The sequence below is a fragment of the Chaetodon auriga genome, chromosome 4 (assembly GCF_051107435.1).
Source record: "Chaetodon auriga isolate fChaAug3 chromosome 4, fChaAug3.hap1, whole genome shotgun sequence".
NCBI classification, from domain to species: Eukaryota; Metazoa; Chordata; class Actinopteri; order Chaetodontiformes; family Chaetodontidae; genus Chaetodon; species Chaetodon auriga.
Genome location: NC_135077.1, coordinates 11,970,003 through 11,991,620, shown reverse-complemented (window position 1 = coordinate 11,991,620; position 21,618 = coordinate 11,970,003). Strand labels below are relative to the sequence as shown.

The window sequence follows — 21,618 nt, the reverse complement described above, 5'->3', positions numbered from 1 at the left end:
ATTCTCTACAAACTCAATAGGTATGATTAAAAACATTTGAAGATTATTCAAGCTTTAATAGCTTGAATTATCTTCAAATCCTCAAGAGGGTTTCCACTCTGCTTTCATATTTTTTAATGTGTAATTAGTTAAAATTAAAGACATGGGAGTTTAATTCCATCTTCTGTGCACGTTCTCATCTGCCTGGACAGATTTGTCTCTGTGAAGTTGTTCTGCTCTGCTGTGAAACACAATTAAAATGTATGCAACAATATTACATTTTCTATTACATTTACACAAGTAATAGACATAATATTGCAGCTTCAGTGCTGTCGCTGTCATACTGGCAGAATGAGGAGCAAGCAGAGTGGAGGTGTGCACTGCTCTAGACGGTGTAATCAAACCAAGTCTGCTATTACACAGAAAGTGGATTTGACCACTGGTCATTTAGTAAAGCTGAGGACTAGACACCTGCACTATACCTACTCATCACTCCCATCAACTGTGATTGGCTCTCAGGTGAGCTGGTGCCCTATAAAAGACAAAGTAACTCAGTGGAAGATACGATCGACTGGCATCATCCCCAACATCGACGTTCATCATCCTCTCCAGTGGTGTTTTTGTTCAAAGAAGGTGAGTTATGAAAAACTTCAATGTAAGTTTGTGCATGCTTTTTGACGGCAGCCATCTGGTATGACTTGGATTGGATTTTTATTAATGTAATGATGAACTGCGTCTGCAGGACGTGGTAAAATCTGTGAAAATGAAATTGGCCATCCTCTGCCTCTGTCTGGCTGGCTCAGCCTCAGCTGCACCTGTAAGTTTTAAGGTTGCGCGCTTAAATTTCTAAATCAGGCGAAGTTGTGATGCTTCTTTGACCTAATTATTCTGTTTTGGCCTTACTTTCAGTCCTTCTTTCATTACCTGCCTCATTACGCAGGTTCCAGACAACAGGTGCCACCCTCACAGGTAATCATGCACATTGTGTGCTGTAACTTCTGCGTGACAGGTTGTTGTTTTTAGCATGCAGAAATGAAGGTTACACATACATGACTGAGCACAGCTTCCATGTGATACAGATATGAAGACACAGCAGACACACTGCGATGTGGCATTCACTGTTGTTTTTACATGCATTCAGGTGAAAAACCCGTTCGCAGCTCTACCACAACCTGGAATACCTGGCGCTTACAGTGTGGAACTAGTATGTCAAACTCTTTGTTGCTCATATGCAGGCTTTCATTTCACTGAGATTTGCTATTAAAAACATTCCTGTAGCTGTGATCATGACACATGCTTAGAGTTTATGCCTATTTTTTCCCTTTTTGTAAGATTTATCCCCACAGATTTCCTGGTGCAGGTGGATCAAACCCTGGACAGGTCAGCACATGCACATGTTACATCTTCTAGAAAAAAAAAAAAAAAAAGGGAAAAATATCACCAAACCAGTCACTGCTTTAAATTTGATTTGATTTGATTTTCTTTTTTTCCTCTCTGTCTGCAGCCCTTTCCCACTCATGGTTTCATCAAATACTCCATTCCTCAGCCACCCGGCAGACAGAGTGTGGAAGTCGTAAGTGTTTTTTCAGATAACAGACACTATTGGGACTGAAAACACTTAAATTTTTGCTTGTCAAAGCACATTTGGTGCAATCAGCAACTTGTTGGAAGAACATTATTGATATTTTTGTGCATCTGTTTTTTGTTTTGTTTTGTTTTTTTATTTGCAGTACTACCCCTATGACTTCTCCCAGCAAAGGGTAAACATTTTAATCTCTGAAATATTGTATAATGCATCCTGTAAATATGAAGTGACCTCTACATCATTTTACATGGTGTGGTGCTAAATGTTTGTATTTGCTTGTGTTCCAGATTATGACAAACATACCTCCTATGACAAATGTCCCTCACATGCCAAATGTAAGACATTTATTCTAATTTATGCCTTTTCTGATTGATTGTCATATTTTTTATATATAATATTTAACACTTTTATTTGTTCTTTCACAGGTGCTCCCATTTGATTACCCCCCTCAAAATATTCCCCAGCAAATCCCAAATGTGAGAAAAAGGAAAAAACAAACAAACCCAAATATCTCAGTGTTTTTTTGGGGTTGATTCTGAGTATTTCTTCACTTTTCTCTCAGTTCTCTGCATTAAGTTTTCTTTTTCTTCTTTTTCAGATTCCCTCATTCGATGCCAATCCTCTTCCATCCCAGGATCCCCTGCAACCTCTCCAGCAGGACCAGCCCACACAGACAAGCCAGGTACTTATTAATGTAGTTATTACTCTATGTGTTAAAGTTTGGTCAGAGTTTGCACATAGTGGAAATGACTATTGATGTGAATATATAGCAAATGTCAAGAGCGTGATAAATTAATAATATTTGCTTTAAATTGTTTATTTGTCTCCGTAGATGCCGACAAAGGCGTGAAGTGGATGAGAGGCGGGAAAAGGAGACAAAAACATTTTGCTCCCTAGTTTGAACTGAATCCATTTCTGCAACACGTGGATACGCTTACTAAAGTTAAAGGAAATGAAATGCTAACATGATCATAAATAGCCACTTTTATGTGAAGAATTATGTTTCTATAGCAAAATAAATTATAGTATCTGCATAATGAAACAGATTTCTGAGGAACTTTCAGCTTTACTTAACAGTCCTCATAGATTTCCAACATTAATGTGTTGCTGAAGTACTCTGTAATGCTGCATTTCCACAGTATAAAACAGGTGTGCTTCATATGTTTATTAACTCATTTTAACTTAAATGTCATTTTCCTTAAGAATTAAAGGTTTTCAAGCAATTTTGGGTATTTCTGTGTTTATTCAAAGAATCTCAGCATTTCACAAGTATTGTTTAATTATTGTTGCAGCTCTCATGCTAAAGCCCAGCATGACAGCTGAAAATGACTACTGAAATGCAATGACTTGTTCTTGACATTAAAGAGTAAATCTCAGAAAACAGTGAAAAGTGCCCATCGTAATTTCCCAGAGCCCAAGCAAACATCTTGTTTTGTCTGATCAACAGTCCAACGCTAAAGGATATTTGGTTTATAGTGTAATAAAACACAGAAAAGAAGCAAAATGTCAGATTGAAGAAGATGAAACTTTTCAATATTTTGACATTTGGCTTGAAAAATGACTTCAATCAACTCATTACTCAATAGACTAACTCTACCAGCATCGCATAGCTTTAGTTCACTGAAAATAATCCTAGAATATGTGTTGTGGATTGATATGAATCTGTACAAACCTTCCAGACAGCCATTGGTTTCCATTCATTTAACCATGTGGTACAAAACTCAACTTACAGAAACAGAAAGTTTTTGATCCCTAGTTTCTGGTCCCTACTGTGAAGCTTTTTCCCTGTTAGATGGTGCTTGTTTGTTTATCTTGAGGATGCAAAACACATTCTTGCCAATGGTTTCACACTATTCTACTGATTGAAAGGTAAAAGCAGTGCTGTATGATGCAGTGTGTCAGCAACGGCAAAAAAGAAGAGGACTGTTAGCAGGTAAACAATGTTGGATAAATAATGAGCTCTGTACATGATTTGTGAGGAAAAAAAATGCATTGAAGACAGTTGTTGGAGCTCAAGAATTCACACAAGTAAGACTTGTTGAGTAAGACTAAAACTGTAAACAAAACATTGTCTGTTTAGAAGAAAACTCCACAAGGCCCCATCAATTATTACTATAAGTGACTGCAGAAGAATTGGGTTATTATTATTATTATTATTATTATTGCAAACATAACATAAACAGGCTGTATGCAAGATCATTTGTTGCCAGCAATATGTTGATACAAAACATTACTGATTGAATGTGTTTAGAAACCGTATTTATAAAGAATGTTCAAGCATGGAAATTGAAAACTGTAAGAGTCCCATGATTGACCCCTGTGGAACACCACAAGATAGAGAGCCAGTTTCTTAAAACAAAGACAAGCCTTTGTCAGTGTTGGTAAGAGACATAGACAGTCTTTGATTTGTTAAATTCAATTGACCAAACCCTAACCCTGTAGTAAAAACTATATCTGTAGTCATGCCTCTCCTAAAATATTTTGTCACAGAGGTGTCTTGGTCTGGCCGTTCAGCAGCACAGAAATGATCTAGGAATATTATAAGAATGCTACAGGCAGCAGTGTGGCTCTACAATTCTGTGACTACACATTACTACTTGTCAATTTGATCATGAGTGTGAGATTACTTTATAGAGCATATAGGCTCTTGTGTAGAATTGAATATTTATGGTATGAAATTCACAGTACATTATACATTGTTACGGGCGTTAGGTGTTCGTTTCTGTTAATCTGTTTATTCTTGAGCCTCTCCAGTTCAGCAGCGGGGAACCCATTTTGAACCCATGACGTCACCGGGGATTCCCTTTCGTGGAGGCTCCTAATTTGGAGATGCTCTCTCTCTCCAGTCCCAGAACCGCCCCCCCCTCCGTGAGTGTACCCGACCAATCCAGTGGCTCCAGCTGGTCTCTCCTCCCTCCATTCATCAGCGTCCTCTCCAATCCGGGCACGCGCGCACATTATAAAAAGTGTGTGCTGTCGACGCCCGGGTGCGGCTGTGATTTTCAGTAATCAGTTCGCCTCGTCGTGCCTCTTCGAAAAAGTTGTAAGATTAGTACTGACAGTGAGTCTATAGTTATGTTCGATTAATTGCACTGAGGCTCTAGGTTTGGGGAGCTGGGCTATAGTTAGTTTATTTTGTTTTTCACACATCACCGTGCACCACACCACTGGCAATTTTTCTGTTTGCGCATTAGGTTTATGGGCGGTGGTCCCCGTGTAATTTTTGTTGAGGTAAGAAATAGGGCAGGCAGATAAATTTCTTCTTTTTGTTGTTCTTTGTAGGCTATTCAATTTTGGGTTGGAATTGAAGTTAGGCGTAGCTGTGTTTTGTTTGTCTTATGATTTGCCGCCACCCGCCGCCCTCTCCCTTGGTTATTCCTATATTTGGGTTTGTTTGTTGTTGGTAATAATTGTTGTGGTGGTTTGATTTCATTAAACAATAAACGGCATTCTGCTTTTTAACATCACGGCACCGTGTTGCTTCCCTTTATCCCTAGCTTAATCCATCAAAGGGTCGTAACATACATTCAAGACTAAACTGACAGAAAGGACTGAGAGAAAAAGGTGCAGTTACAATTGTTTACTACTTTAGCACCAAGGACAGCACCATGGGCTTATCAGTACACAACACAGGCAGGTTACCAGTATTTCAGAGCCATGGTCCGGGCCATAGATTCTTACTTGCACAAACCTCAGTTAGATAAAGGATCAATGAGTCAGGCAGACTAGACTAAGATATTCAACAAAACAGCCCCCCAACACTCTCTCTGCTATGAGGGGATGGAGAGGGATGATGGCAGGTAACAAGGGGGATGCATTTTGACTATTTTGCGAAGAAGGGAGGTGGCATCCCCCCTCAAAATGCCTATTGGGTATACAGTATGATAGTCAAGTCCACCATCACCTCTGTGCTGTAATGTAAGAGTAATCACTGAAGCTAACATACACACCATATGTATGTACCATATTGGCTACAGTACAGAATAATTACAACACACAGTGAATGTAATTTGCCAATGTTTGAGCAAATAACCCCACAGTGAAATGTAACTGTCTGAGAGAAATAAATACCATAAAGGGAAGGAGAAAGATCTTCCTGATTCTTACTCGCCTCGGGACAAAATCCTGCCTCAACACGATCTAACATTTACCTCTTCAGAGACACTTCAGATACACAGGCGCCATCCTGTCACGCTATGGCTGTCTTGTACCCACAACTTCTCTTTCCTGGAACTTAAGAACACATAAATCCAAAACTTCTGTCACCCACAGCAGAGGAGATGTTGACAGAAGGTTTAATAGCCTTAATCTGACTTGTCACAACAGTATGATGGCACTATACAGTACTTCTGTCAAGATATAAAGTCACGTACAAATAAACAAACGTACAATAAGAGCATATGATAAATAAACACAGTATCAGACAATGAGATGATAAGCACAGGCAACACGTGTATGTCTGGATGGCAAAATGGTCCGGGCTATGTGTGGTTTTGATCGTGAACTGCTCTGTAATCCTGTATAAAACACACCTATTCTACAGAGATACAGACATACTCATAACTCAGATATGTCAGATATTTCAACTATTTAAGATCATTGTTAAACATGATAATACACAGTTAAACTGCATTTTATACCATAAATTGCCAAATTATAATGTTGGACTGATCAGATGATCATCACAGTGATTACAGTTCATCATGAAGGGGCAGGGATGTCTGAACCAACGTTCATTCAAATACTTGTCGAGGCATTTTACCGAAAAACACAAATGTCAACCTCATGGTGGTGTTCAAGGCAACGTCAGAGGATCAGATGATGAGATAACCTGTGGATCCTGTCCTTTAACTTGTCGTAGTCGAGTGACCGACCAGCAGCGTCATCCCTACAGCTGTTAGTGAGGCCGAAGACAAGTCACAAAAAGGTGTTACTATTGTCAGCCTGCACAGGAGACCATCGAGGACCAGCTGTCAAGACCAAGAGTTAAAGACAGAGGTTCCTCTGCAGGCCAAGAAGAGCCTCAATCTTTAACTTGTAGATCCTGTTCTTAACCTGTAGATCCTGTTCTCAGACCAGTAAATCCTATTCTTTAACCTGTGGCCTCAACAGGAGCTGATACTTCAATATAGGGTTAAGTTCCTTCCATGAAGTTAACCTCCGCATGATTTTTTTTTTTTTTTTTTTGGTTTGGATGTTTTACCTGGAGATTATAGTTTTGTGTGGCTTTGCAAGGTTTCTGAATCCAAACCAAAACTACAAGCACCTGTTTGAGAATCAAGGAAGCTGCAAACTGATTTTTTTTTTTTTTTTTTTTACCAAGTTTTGTCATTTTATAACACTAGAAGAAGAAGAAAGTATAAAACTTTCCTCCTTTGAGTCTGATCATTCAACCCATGTGAATGATTTGAGTAGTGTATTCTGAAACTGTAAGTGCAAAACAAATCTGATTTATTCATTTGTTTGATATCACTGCTGAGGTTTCTTTGCTGAGACACAGCACAAACTGGTACTCAGTTCAGAACCTCATTACCCTTCAGCAAATAGAGGAACAATGTCGCTGTTTGCCAAGAAAACAACAGTAAAAGTTCTAATGAAGAGAGATCGTTATCTCGTGTGGAGTGAATTTCATTAGCTCAGCATGTTGGAGAATGCCTGGAATACAGTTTTGCAGATTACAGAGTAAATCCTTCATTATCTGATTTGGAACCACACAAAATAAACGTAAGAAACCCACAATGTTCAAAATCGCTGTGATGTACAACCACACCAGCTACACAGAGATCAGTGAAAACTCTTAACAAAACTCTACTTCCCATTGGCAATGTGTACACTATACACAGAGCAAATTTCAGTGTTTATATACTTTATATATACATGCTGAATGGTTGTGTTGAAAACACGAGAATAACTGCAGTGGTAGTAGTATTCATAGTGGTATTTTTTTTTAATTTTTTTTTTTAACAGTTTTTACTCAGTAAAGGTACCCCTATAATGAGAAAAATATGAATTAGTTGAAGCAATATTGAAGCAAGAATGTGTAAGGAGTATTTTACTGTTGAAGCTGGTTGAGGTGCAGATTTTTTTTTATTTTTTTTTTTTTGCAGAGTTTATATTCACTGTAACTGGCAGTGCTGTCCACGTTCCCCTTCCAAAGGCTCAGAAGATAAATCACAAGGGTTGTGAAATGATTAATGGGGTAAGAAAGAAGAAAAAAAATCTGTCTTCATTCTTTGACCTTTTCTCTAGTCTTGTCTTTTTCTTTGAAATAATAGACAATTTTGCTTCTTTGGGCCTCAAACAGTTGAATGAAACCTTGTGAGGAGTTTAGAGGAGAAATGTCTCTTTTGGTTTGCACGTGTCACAACCGCAAAAGTTTAGAAACCCCTGGTTTAACCTTCAACGATGCATTCAATTTGGTTATGAAGCTTATTGTATGTTTTCATGTAAAAATTTTAAGTAAAAGAAAATACCTGCCAAATGCTGTTTGATTTGTGACGTTCAGCTGGTGTGTGTGTGTGTGTGTGTGTGTGTGTGTGTGTGTGTGTGTGTGTGTGTGTGTGTGTGCCACCACCATCAGTATTTTAATTTTAATTGTAGTTTTATTACAGTGTTGAACTTCCTTAACCAAAACAAAAACCCACTTTGCTCCTGATACTTTCAGGTCAAACTAAGTGGTGTCTCAGTAAATATCATGACACCCTGATTTCATGTCATTTCATTTTTTTTCCTTCTTAGGTTTGGGGTTAGTGCAATAAAGAGAGGGGCATGTGTGCAAAGCTTACTTGCACAGCATGTAATTAACTATAAAAGGGGCCTTCACCCTGCATGTCTCTGCTTTACAGTTTTGAAGTGTTCTTCAAAGACATAGCTCTTTACTGGATGTGATTGGCTGTCACAGGATGCTCTAGCATATAAATGGTGTTCATGTTAGAGATGAAGTAGATTTCTTTCCATCCTCTGGGAGACACATCTTCAGTTCCTCTCTGCAACACAAAAAAAGGTGAGGCGCACTCTTCAATTTTACAGAGTTAGAAACACAGTCCTGCTGATGTTATAGGTTGTATAATATCTTATCATTTTAATTTCAAAAATTCTGTCTCTTATTTAGCAAATTATCAAATCTGAATTTTATATACATTATTATATGTTTTTCTTGAGGAGCAGTCATGATGAAGCTCTTGGTGTTCATGATGTGCCTGCTGGTCACAACATTTGCTGCTCCTGTAAGTCTTTCCTAAACATGATGTATCTTTTTTTTTTTTTTTTTTTTTTCTGCCAACCTATCCCTTCTTAAAAATTTTAATAACTTACTTGCTCATTTCCCTTGCTTGGTTTGCAGGCTCCTCAGAGTGAAAACACTGAGGAAAAAGTAAGGCTGCTGCTTTTCTGTGATGTTTTTGTGTCTTTCTGCCTTGACATGTCATACCATGTTTCTGTCATGTCATCAAATGTACAGCATGATAGATGTCTGACAGAGAGGGTAATTGGCATAATTGCAGAGCGTGTCTGGATATGTCTGGTATTTCTTCAGCAGATTGCGGCTCATGCTAATGAGGCCCTAAGGTGGATGGAGATCTACAGGCTGTACCAGCAGCAGGTAGTCAGGGCTCATGGTCGACTCAACCCGAAAAAGAAACAAAGAAATATGACTCATCTGCTTGTCAATTCACATAGTTTGGTATTAATCATTAATCTGTGTCTTTCAGGGAATCGTCAGAAACCCATTCCTTCCTGCTGCTGATGTTCCTGTAAGTTTCTATCTTGATAGACTCATGAACATGACTTCTTTGTGTGTTACTCACTCCTGAATTATCTATTTGTGTAGGCCGATCCAGCTGGGGCAGCAGTGGTAAGAATACATAAAGCACCGCAAGGGATTGATTCATACTTTTATGTTAATTACTGTCATGGACTTCTGACAGGACATCCTAAAAAGACCATCAGGCACCTGCAGGCGATTCAAAACTCAAATGCAAAAGTTAAAAAAAAACAAAAAAAAAAAACAAAGGACAGCCCACATCACCACAGTTCCTAAAACTCAACAATTGTTTTTAAAGTCTTGTTACTCATTTCTAAATCTCTATGTGGAGTTGGCCTTAAATATATCACTGTGTGATGTGTTTTGGCAAATTAAGCCTGTGAAGCTGCTTAGATGCTAGTGGTGCCCAGAGTAAAGTCTAAACAAGGAGAAGTGGCTTTTATTCATTATGCAGAACTTGAACCAACTTGTGTTGTTTTAACTTTGATTTCAGTTTTGACTTTGTATTGTATTAACTTCACCACTCTTTGTATGCCCGCCTTGCCACATCGAACCTGTCACAATTCTATATGCTGTTTGAGTTAAAAGTGGTTTATTTATGCAGGTGGATGCTGCACCAGCCCAGCCAGCTGATGCCCCCCTTCTGGCTCCCATTGCTGTTGGAGATGCATCAGAGGAGGAGACAGAGGTGAGCAGACATCTTCACACCAAACAGAAATGAACTATGTGTGTAGGTCTCTGTCTGTTGATATATTTCACTGTTCGGAGGTAGACATTTGTTCCTAAATGCATTCCAGGTCATTTGTTTTTATGAGTGTACGATCTGCATGCATGAACAACAGAAACACCCCCATTGGATTTCCACTGATTTGAGAAAACATGGATGCCTGTGGACATTGTAAAAACAGAATACAGACAGCAAAGTAGCACTCACATATTAATAGAAGGAAACAGGTATGTGTCTCCTCCACTGAATTTCAGGAGCTCTGCCTAAAATAAATCATTAACCATGTTATTTACACCCACGCTTGTTTTCTTGCTGACTGCATGATGTGCCCTTTGTCAGGTAGTTAGTTGAAAATAAAATTCAGCAAAATAACCAAGACGTGAGGCGAACTGTTTGAGTGTTTCCTTTCTTGCTTTGGGGAAACACATGACATTCACATATTCTTTGTAATAATTCTCAAGGTGTCCTCCAAAAAGTTACTATTTTGGTCAGTAAATATTGTACTTCCATAAAGTCGGAAGTGCAGCAGAGTGAGGCAGCAGATCCCAAGACATTCTGTCCTGTAGTCCACTGAATGAGTGAAGCTGTTACATAATGCAGCTAGTGCCATCTTTCACTCGAATAAATATCCATGTGTTCCAAACTCTACACCTGCAGTTTGTACACAGGCTTTCTGTAAAATCTCTAATCGCCAAAAGCAAACTTAGATTACTCTTGAGTGTCGTACCTTTTTGTTGTTTAACCACATGTATCTGGAATGCAGGCAAGTCATTTTCTTTCAATCTGCTTGGCACAGAACGACAACCCTGCCCCCAAAGCTGGAGCACCTGCTCCTCCCGCTGCCCCCCTAAACTCTGACGAGGCAGAGGAGGCCGAGGAGGTGGAGGCGGCCGAGGCTGAACCAGCTGTGGTTGAAGCCGCACCAGCAGACCCTGCAGTGGCCGTCGAGCTGGCTGTGGTTGACGTCCCTGTAGATGCAGCTCCGGTTGATGCTGCTGCTGTTGATGCTGGTGCAGCTGATGCCGGCGCTGCCCCACTGGCAGCATTCAATTGACATGACTGGAGCAGGAGCAGCTCCTGATGCACTGTTGTTATTCATCTTATTGCCGTGCTCCTCTGTTAGCAGATAGAATAATAGCTGGAAACTGCAATGGGAGATGTAGTCGCAGCACAAAAGAATGAAAGAGCTGTGGCATGCCGAATAGAGACCGAAAAAATATGTGAAAATATGAAAAAAACTAAATCGACAGTGCTCTTTATAAAGCAAAACAAGTAAAGAATTGGACAATTAAAGCTCTTTGTGTGTTCTTCTTTCTTTCTGGCTGCAATTCTGTACTAGACATTCAGTTGTGAGTGATTAGATGCACACAAGATCCATATATTATTGTACGCACAAGAGAAAAACATACTCTAAATCTTCTGTTCTCTATGTATAGGCCTTTTTCACAGCATACCTTTTGAACTGTCATAGCAGGAAAACTCAATAAACCATGACAGCCAGGGACAGCGTGCACAATACCAGGACCCTGAAAGAGAAGCAGCTAAATAGAATTCAGCCACCATTAATTTGATCATCACTTTTCCTACAGTGACATGTGACAAATGACAAACTGCTGTGAGAAAAATGGACGTGGTATCTAAGACATACAGCAGAATGGTGACAAGTGTATTATTTTGTCTTTCCTTTCACTCCATGTGAAATTCTGCTCCCATCACCACAAACACACACCACTAAACTACATAATGCCATAATAATTTGGATTTCTTCCAAAATAACTCAACATAAAATAAAAGTTACTGCACTGCGGATACAGTCCTCAGTTCATGTAAAAGCTGTGAGTCATGCTGCCATAAAAGTGTAAACATGCCATCGGCCAACAGGGAGTGCCACTGAACCACGGGATGTCCAAAGCACACAGGGCAGGAGGTTCCCTGCTGTTAGGATGCAGCGCACAACTGATAGAGGTTCAGATTTAATTTCACTCTCCTGATTCTTATTTACATAAAAGGAGCCTGATCCGACTGATCTGAAATCTGTAAAACCCCGGCACGGTATAATAGGATCAGAGCTGGATATGGCTGAGAGTGCTGACTGAGCAGGAGATGCCAGGATGTGTGCGTGTGTGTGTGTGTGTGTGTGTGTGCGTAACTCACATTGTGGGGACATAAATCAGTTTACACAGTCACATTGTGGGGACTTTCCTCTCTTATGGGGACATAATGCAAATGTAATCATTAGATTTTTGGGTGAAGACTTGGGTAAAGGTGAGTGTTTTGGTTATGGTTTGATTAAGTCTCCAGAAAATGAATGAAACTCTATGTCATGCCCCCATGTAATGAGTGTGTGTGTGTGTGTGTGTGTGTGTGTGTGTGTGTGTGTGTGTGTGTGTGTGTGTGTGTGTGTGTGCGCGCGTGTGCAAGCAAACTAAATCCTCTGCTGTTCCGCAAATGGTCAGGAAAATTACAGTCTGTCGCAGATAAAAAAGAGGTGTCAACACAAAGTGGTTTTTAGTGTTCTGGATCCTCACTAACAGGTTAACTGAAGGTTGTCCAAACTTCACTTTAACGTATCGCATCTCCCACTCGAGTGGACAAATAACGAGGATGAGCGACGTCGCCTCTCCCCTTCTCAGCCAACTCTAATCCACAAATCCTTATCAGGGTCACTGAGACTCTGTGACACAGTTTGACTCAATGCTTATTGCAGTCGCTGGTCTAACTACAATTTGATGTTATTTTAATTATCATCTAATGACTGATACAATCTGCTGCTGCTGCTGTGAGTGGCCACTTTCCAGATCTTAAAAAAAACTGCAGAGGGATCAAAGGAAAATGGACGTGACATTACAGTAACAAGCAGAAAAGGTAAGTTTTATGAACGGATTATGCATTATCAATACAATTTGGAATCTGTCACATCAGCTGTTGCTGATGCAGCTGTGCTAACTGTAGTTTTGGACTGCAAATGCAGTGATGCAGTGATCTCAGCTTTAAATACATTCACTAAAGTTTTAATCATATCTGGTTCTTCTCACACTGTTCCCGTTGCTTTTCACACAACTGGATATGTCACACTAGCTGTTTTGCAGAATTTAAGGTTAAAATAAGTCACAAACATACATTACAAGTAAACACTTCATTAATTTTATTTTCTGTTTTGTGTATCACAACTAAGTGACTGCAGATGGGAACTAATGATTTAATACACCATTTGCAGAAAGACTTTTTCCTTTTCACTGAGAAGATTTTTCTTGTGATTTATTTTTGCAGGGCAAACTGCAGATCTGCCGCCATGACCACTCCCCACCTCACTGTGCCACCTCACACTGCACCACAACTTTCCTCAGACAGTGAAGAGCTGAGCGAGGATGACCTGTAAGCAAAACATGCTTCAATTCAAACAGAGACCTTACAGAACATCACTGAGAAATAACTATATAGGTTTCAGCTAATTAACTTTTGTATGTATCCTGCTGTTTTTGTCCCAGAAGTGTGCCCCGATCAAATCCTCATCATTGGCTCAATATGAATAACAGCAATAACAATGAAGAGTAAGTGTGACTGTGGTCATGAAGAGATAAGTGAAGCCTTTGTAAAACACAGTTTCTCTTTGATGTATCAGGTCCTGTTAAATGTTTTTAATTATTGCTAATTCTTTTCCAGGGAAGAAAAGGAACAAAAGCAAAAGGAGAAGAAGGAGAAAAAAGAGTAATTACGTTATATAATAAACCTTTTAGTAAATGCTGCTTTGAAAGAATATTAAGTTCTTAGTGTTCTCCAATATATTGATGCATGTTACAGAAAGAAAGAGAAGAAGAAGAAGGAAAAGGAAGAGAAGGAGGCAAAGGAGAAGGAAGAAAAGGAGGCGAAGGAAAAGGAGGCAAAGGAAAAGGAGGCGAAGGAAAAGGAGGCAAAGGAAAAGGAGGCGAAGGAAAAGGAGGCAAAGGAAAAGGAGGCGAAGGAAAAGGCAAAAGATAAGTAAGCGCATCATTCAGAGCAACTTCCTTTTCAAATACACTTTCAGATATTTCATTGACGCTTTCTTTCTCTATTTTCACAGGCCCAAAGAACTATTTGTCATTAATCCTGCTGGGGGTTTGTATTACAAATGGCTGTTCATCATCACTGTACCAGTCATGTACAACTGGACCATGATCATAGCCAGGTGACGTCTATAAATCAGTGATTCTTTTCTTGATGAAACGCTTTCCCTGCAAATCAAGTGTTCATGTGATTCCATCCGGCTCCATTAAGTGCTACTCATGTCTTGTACCACATGAAGCTGCTACACATTGCTGCAATTTTAGCAGCAGTCTGGTTTTGTGCAGAGAAATAGCCCTGTCCTTTCAAAAGCTGGTGGCCCCATCTTTCATTTCATATGAAAAGAACATGTAAATGCAATAATGAATAGGACATAGTGGTTCTTTTACGAAATACACTAAATGCAGGTGGTCTTCTTCTCCTGCAAACAGGGCTTGCTTTGAGGAGCTGCAGCACAACTACTTCATTTACTGGGTTGTTCTGGACTACACCTCAGACATAATCTACCTGGCTGATATGCTTTTCAGGACCAGAACAGGTGAAAAACTGATCCAAGCCTTCCAGTCTGCAGAGATTTGCTGAAGAACAGGAGCACATTTTCCACCCGTCTGTCTTAAAACCGCACTCACGTACCCACATGGAGACTGATGAAATTGAATGATGAAACAGCAGCTGCTGTTGTTGTTCCTCCTGTTCATACTACGCATGTAAAAAGATCCCTGATGTGATTTCAAAGCAAGCAATTGGGAATAAAATCCACAGGGTTGAAGAACAAGGACTGAAGCCAACACAAGGCTTCAGAAGTCTGAGTCAGGCAAAATTACAGTAAGTGGAAAGTGTTAAGCTCAAAATTCCCTTTTTGTGTTATTGTCCTTCCATTGCAGCTCTTTGAGGAAAGTCTGTCTGGGGAAACACAAAGAGGGAATTGTGCACGAGAAGCTCTGGAAGATATCCACTTCATTTGACTAATTCAGACTGCTGAAGCCTCATATTAGCTTCAGCTGAACTCACAAACGCATTTTTGCACATAAAGTAACAACAGCAGTGGATTCTGTCCCCAATCACTTCCACTGAAATCACCCTGAACAGGAAGAATGATGACAGCAACTACACATGTGAGTGTTGTGAGACATGAAATAATGTGAAACTCTCTTTTCTGAAACACATATTTTTACAGTGCAGTTAAAGACATTCACCTGGCAAAGAATTCACGCTTCACTGTTTTACAAATGTGAATCATGATGGATACAAAGAGAACTTTCTGAGACACTGATTACCAGAAAATAAAGACAATATGAGAACAATTCTTTGCAAATCAATCTAAATTATGAATATGTTTAAAACACTAAATTAGATTAGTACTGACACTCAATCATCACTGATGCAATCAGCTGTTAATAATAATTTGAATGGCGATGATCTGAGTGTCACCGTGCGGTTGTTATAGCAGTAACAGGGTATCGTTTTGATAGGCATTTTATTCCTGCTTTGGGACTTTTGCTCCCACTCATGAACAAAAAACCTTGTATATATTCTGTCCACGAACTTTTTCCCTCTTTGAATGCAGGTTACCTTGAGCAAGGCCTGATAGTGAAAGATGAGAAGCTGCTAAGGGACCGCTACATCAACAGCTTCCAGTTTCGTCTCGATTGTATCTCCATGCTGCCCACCGACATCTTATATTTATACTTCGGCCTTGACTACCCAGAGATCCGCCTCAACAAGCTGCTGAGAATCGGCCGCTTGATGGAGTTCTTCACAAAGACGGAGACTAAAACCAACTACCCCAACATCTTCCGCATCGCAAACTTGATCATGTACATCCTCATTATCATCCACTGGAATGCTTGCTTCTTCTTCTCTTTCTCCAAATCCATTGGTTTTGGTGCTGATGACTGGGTTTACCCTGCTGTGGATGATCCCGAGGAGCCTGCATTCGGGGAGCCCATGAGAAAGTATTCGTTCAGCCTCTACTGGTCCACACTGACCTTGACTACCATTGGAGAAACTCCACCACCAGCCCTGGACTCCGAATTTCTCTTCCACGTGGTTGACTTTTTAGTTGGGGTCTTGGTCTTTGCCACCATTGTAGGAAACATCGCCACCATGATCTCCAACATGAATGCTGCCCAAGCTCAATTTCAGGCTCGGATTGATAACATCAAGCAGTACATGCAGGTAGATGGATCTCTTTATACGAAAAGCTGGAACTAGAACGAGCACAATCGTCTATTCATTGTTTAAATTTTGAATGTTCTTCCTTTCATTGATAGGTCCGAAAGGTCAGCAAAGATCTGGAGTTGCGAGTCATCAAGTGGTTTGACTATCTGTGGAATAATGGCAAGGCACAGGACGAAAGAGAGGTGCTGAGGTATCTTCCAGACAAGCTAAAGGCTGAGATCGCCATCCAGGTCCACATGGAAACACTGAAGAAAGTTCGTATTTTTGCAGACTGTGAGGCAGGCCTGCTGATCGAGCTGGTGCTCAAGCTGCGGCCGCAGGTGTTCAGCCCTGGAGACTATATCTGCAAAAAGGGCGACATTGGCCGAGAGATGTACATCATCAAAGATGGAAAGCTTGCAGTTGTTGCTGATGATGGGGTCACACAGTTTGTTGTGCTGGGAAGCGGCAGCTATTTTGGTGAGATCAGTATCCTTAATATCAAAGGCAGCAAAGCGGGCAACCGGCGAACAGCCAACATCCGCAGCATTGGCTACTCAGACCTCTTCTGCCTCTCCAAGGATGACCTGATGGAGTCACTGCTAGAGTATCCAGATGCCAAAGCCATGCTGGAGGAGAAAGGCCGGCAGATCCTGATGAAAGATGGCCTGATAGACTTGGACCCAGCTAACATCATGCCTGAGGCCAAGGAGCTGGAGGAGAAGGTCAACAAACTGTACACCACGATGGAGCTAATGCAGACCAAGCTGAAGAAAATTCTGGGAAATTACAAGAACACTGACAAGGCGCTGAGATGTCGCATTGCAGCTCTGGAGATCCAAACAGGAGAGGAGGTAGAAGATGAGGATGAGGAGGAAGGAGAGGTGAAAAAGGAGGAGAAAGAGGGGGAAGGTGAGAAAAAGGAAGAGGGGGAAGGAGATGGGGAGAAAAAGGAAGAAGAGGAAAAAGGAGAGGAGACAAAAGATGAAGAGGAAAAGGGTGAAGAGGCAAAAGAAGAGGAGAAAAAAGATGAGGAGACCACAAAGGAAGAGAAGAAATAATTTGTTTCTGTAAAACACTTGCATCTTACATGACTTACAGAGCATTAAAAACTGCAAATAAATAAATAAATAAATAAAATAAACACTAGAAACTGGCTGAAATTCTGACTGGAACAAGTCTTCAAAAGGATTTTCCACTGTAGACATATATTATAAAATTAAAGTCTAATTCCACCAGTAATTCAATGGACAGTTGCCAATGACAACATTAACATTCAATTCAAATAAAATATTGGCTTCAGTTCAGTCCTGGTTGTGTTTTTCATCAATGCTCAGTCGTATACTGGAAAACCCCATACTATTCAGTACCCTGCAGTGTACACTGCTGAACACACGAGGTTAGTAAATAGCAAGGATTTACAGGTAATCCATGACATACTGTAGCTCTGCAGGATGTGTGAGAAGTCACTCCGCTTGTGAAGCTCCAGGACTGAAACGCTCTGCACAAAAGGTCAATTTAGAGATTTATTTCTGTAGCACATTTGTTAAGTGATATGATGTTTACAAACTGCATAACTTATAAAGGCAGCAGTGAACGTCATGGTTTTAGATTTGACCATGATCAGTCTTTAACAGTGTGTAAAATCCCTGGAAGGTTGTTCCATGTATGTATATCTTCATTACTGTCAAACCCCTCAGCGTCTGTATGAGACGCACCAGGCTTTCAGCTAACTGCATTGTAAACCCATCAATATTAGACAGGCGCTTTCTTCTCCACAGAGGACCATATGCTGTGCTGCTCACCGGCTGCATACATTCACCTTTTCACTTTATAGTGTAGCTCCTATTTTGGGGGGTTGAAAGAAGGAAAATTTACTTGACAGTATTACAATATGCATCCCCTCAACCACACAGAGACTGGCCGGAAAAGGTGAACAGTTCTTTATTGTCATTGAGCTCGTTCCATGCTTCAGTCTGTGTTCACACCGAACTACATCACAGCTGCAGTGAAAATTACTGTATTTTCAAAAAAAAAAAAAAAAGATGTTATTACTGTGGCTCGACTTTCTTTTTTCCTTAATTGAATGTAGAAGTGAGCTAATGTCCAACAGAGATATCAGTTGGGAAATGACTTGGCTGTCTGGTTTCTGGTTTTGAGCTGCCGTGCAGTGAAGATCTGACTTCCTGAAATGGAAAGTGTTTGTGCTTGAAGGCAGAGGCTTTTATTCAATGTAGAGACAGAAACGACTGGACATGTTGCAGTGTACCATTCAAATGTAGTGAGTGTGTTTTATTTGGCTCAGAAAAGACGTAAAACAAAAAGCCTTCACATCGGCAGCTCACAAATCTTCCTCCCTCCTCAGTACTTCATGCAGGACCAATGCTGCCACACTTCACCCGTGAATAGCATCGAGCAGTTTACCCTCAAAGCCAGATGCCTGAGGGAAGAAAAGAAATGCCACACACTTACTCTCTCCTCTAAATAGCAGTGTGAGAGCGGCTGAGCATGTGGCTATTGATCATCTTCTGTTTGTCCCTCAGCACTGATGACCAGGTGGCACCAGCACATTCACAAGCTCTAATGCATTAATCAAGCCTTTGATAAAGCCAAACCAAGAAGAAAAGCAACCAACAGCTCGTGACAACTGGCATGGCTGAATGAAATAGAGATGTTGAGGATTTTCTTGGAGGAGCTGCAGGCGTCATCTGTTAAATCACTCCCATGTGACACTGAAGAACGTGTTTGGATGTGTGGGAGTATTGTCTTTCCATTATATAGAAGAGACATGTGAAAAACCGATTTTTATGTCCGAGTGTTTTATGTAAAATTATGTTAATTATGTTTTAACATAGTATCATCCAAAACCCCAAAATAACTGCAGCAAATCTGTAGAAGCTGGAACCAGACAATGTTTAGCAATATTGCTTAATAAATGACCAATGCACTTAACTGATTATCATGATAGTTGGCAATATTTTTTTTTCACTCAATCAACCAATTGATTGACCACTTGTTTCAACAAGTGTGTGGTAATGGATGGTGGATGTACAAAGTGCAGCACTTTGACTCCAGAGACGGACGTTTGCTTCCTGAGTCTGGTCTGTGGTTAAGGTTAGAGATAAACTGTGGTTTGGTTTCGATAAACATGCTGTGTCTGAAGTCACTGCAGACGCTTTCCTTACGAAACTGACCAGGAGGTTTTTCCAGTCTTAACCAAGTGCTTGAACACGACCATGAAAGTTTGACAATGCTGTGTTGACGACATGCAGATGTTGTATTGAATGGGGGGATATTTTTGGCTTAAACAAATGTACGTTGAACATTTTATGGATCTATTCAGTATCAGCACTTTTATGTTAATAGAGGACACAATCCAACCGCTGTCATATTTCCTTCAAAATCTATTTGCTGTCGCTGTTGTCTGTTTTCATTACAGTTTTGCAATGTACTCTAATGCTTTTTTAGTTGTCTCAGGACTGCGCTGAGCTAACCCCTGCACCTTGTGTGCACTGCTCCTTATAAATAAACAACAAAAAAAAAAAAATTCAAAACAAAAAAGAAAAAGTTTATTATCTTATGTTAGTCTCTCCTTGTGTGTGTGTGTGTGTGTGTGTGTGTGTGTGTGTGTGTGCATCTGTTCTGGGCGGCTCCTCTGTGATCACATCTCACCTACACCTGCTGCCAGTGCCAATTAGCCACCGCAGCTAAAGCCAATCCATAATCACCAGCCACAGGACAAACCTGGATCTCCTCACTAGCCTTCACCTGGTCGTTGTTCTCATTAGCCTGGTAACACGTCTCAGTCACACGGCTCTCCTTGTGCTTTGTTCTGTGCTCTAGTTTTTGCCTTGTCTGTTTTTCCAAGTCACTTAGTCTGTTCTCCTCATACCCGAAAACCTGCTAACTCACCTCACCTGCCTACTACATCTCCAACTGATCACCTTTTCTGTGACAATAAATCCTTTTGTTATTCAAATCATCAGTATCAATGCTTCTTTTATCGTTACTATCATGTTCCTTTGTATCATAAATGTGTGCAGTATGTAATTACAGTTGTAGATGTTGTTTACATACGTGCAGCCCGTTTCCTCTTCTCCCATCAGCAGGTCCGATCCTTCATACCCTTTGCTTTTACCTGTGACCGCAGCACATTCTACCTTGTATAAATATTAATGTCACAATCTCCGTGTTGTCATGAACTCAATTGCGATAGTCAATGGAAATGTCTTGGCAGGCTGAGCACGGGGAAGTGATGGAGCACATGTTATTTATCCTCGGGAAATTACTGCCTATTAGGCTGATTTCCCAGAGGAGATATTTCTCTGTGGGATTCGAAGCCGGAGGGTCTTCACTGTATTGAACAGTATAAGCACAAGTACTCATCAAAAGACGAGTAAATGGTCATTTTTGGCATTAGCTATGGTTAACGAGCTTGCAGCTGAGCAGTAAAGCTGTTTACTTACGGTTCACTGTTTACTGAATGTATCCACCGTGTTCACAGTGATTTGACTTTTCATCAAATTCATCACGTGAATGATCCAAATAACCTAACCATCAGTGAACTCACTGGAATTATTTCAGCTGTCTGGGAACACCTACCTGCAGTAAAAGCGCAAGTACATTTTCTCAAATACTTCATTAAAAAGAAAGTAGAGCTGGACAGGAAACATGGGGAATTAAATCGTTTTCTAAATCAGCTGGGAGCTGTTGTTTTTAGAAAATGTTACACAAAGAGACGGTTCAGTTTTCAGCTGTGAATACACATTTGGTCTTCCTGTCTTGTAGTATTTCCAACAGCAGGCTGGTATATAAGGAGTTTACTCAAACTATAGTGTGCGTCCTCATTGTAATAAGGACACATCACACACAGCGTGCCTCATGTCTTTTTAATGGGTTTTGGACAACAATGGAGCTCTGCGTCACAGAGGAATAAGATATCATCCTGTTTTAGTTCAGACTGAAAAGGTTCAAGCCTGTAGCTATTGTTGAGATTACAGTATTGCCCGTGTCCTTATGTCCATATTGGACAATTCAGCAAGTGTTTTTGGTGGGCAGGGAGGAAAAGAGGGGGAATTAGATGCAACCGACATCCACAGCTGAACATAAACCAGGGATGTTGAATTTCACGGTCGATGCCTTTTCCCTCTGGTGCTGCCATGTTCTTCAGCTTACCTTCATCATGTTTTAGTTTTCAAACCCGAACAAAACATATTGTGAAACAGTTTTGTTAAGATTTCCTTTGTAACTTACTGTATTTTACTTACATAAGTTTAATCTGGATCATAGGCATAATTGTTTGAATGGTAACGCCATATATTTAATATTTCTAATCCTTGTTTTATATGTGAACTACAGTTCAAA

At 40.3% G+C, this 21,618-nt stretch overlaps 3 protein-coding genes across 4 annotated transcripts; all 3 read left to right on the top strand.

The window, feature by feature from the left end:
* Positions 1–559: 559 nt before the first annotated feature.
* scpp5 (secretory calcium-binding phosphoprotein 5) lies at positions 560–2,590 on the top strand. The gene is made up of 11 exons (XM_076729449.1): positions 560–612; positions 722–796; positions 889–948; positions 1,121–1,183; positions 1,312–1,359; positions 1,484–1,552; positions 1,710–1,739; positions 1,852–1,899; positions 1,990–2,040; positions 2,163–2,246; positions 2,397–2,590. Exons 2-11 carry the CDS (start codon positions 743–745, stop codon positions 2,412–2,414), a joined length of 525 nt encoding a protein of 174 aa, XP_076585564.1. The 5' UTR covers positions 560–612; positions 722–742; the 3' UTR covers positions 2,415–2,590.
* A 5,942-nt stretch (positions 2,591–8,532) lies between these two features.
* enam (enamelin) lies at positions 8,533–11,107 on the top strand. Its single transcript, XM_076727574.1, has 7 exons — positions 8,533–8,567; positions 8,732–8,790; positions 8,907–8,936; positions 9,099–9,164; positions 9,274–9,315; positions 9,931–10,014; positions 10,850–11,107. The coding sequence occupies exons 2-7, from the start codon at positions 8,734–8,736 to the stop codon at positions 11,105–11,107; spliced, it is 537 nt and encodes a 178-aa protein (XP_076583689.1). The 5' UTR covers positions 8,533–8,567; positions 8,732–8,733.
* A 1,599-nt stretch (positions 11,108–12,706) lies between these two features.
* Positions 12,707–17,561, top strand: cnga1a (cyclic nucleotide gated channel subunit alpha 1a). Of its 2 annotated transcripts, none has more exons than XM_076729135.1 (9): positions 12,707–12,918; positions 13,324–13,428; positions 13,545–13,604; positions 13,717–13,761; positions 13,855–14,031; positions 14,114–14,218; positions 14,526–14,632; positions 15,662–16,272; positions 16,368–17,561. In XM_076729135.1, the coding sequence occupies exons 2-9, from the start codon at positions 13,346–13,348 to the stop codon at positions 17,313–17,315; spliced, it is 2,136 nt and encodes a 711-aa protein (XP_076585250.1). In that variant the 5' UTR covers positions 12,707–12,918; positions 13,324–13,345; the 3' UTR covers positions 17,316–17,561. The 2 variants fall into 2 exon arrangements, with proteins under 2 accessions (XP_076585250.1, XP_076585249.1); XM_076729134.1 differs by having other exon boundaries at positions 13,542–13,604.
* The last annotated feature ends 4,057 nt before the right edge of the window (positions 17,562–21,618 follow it).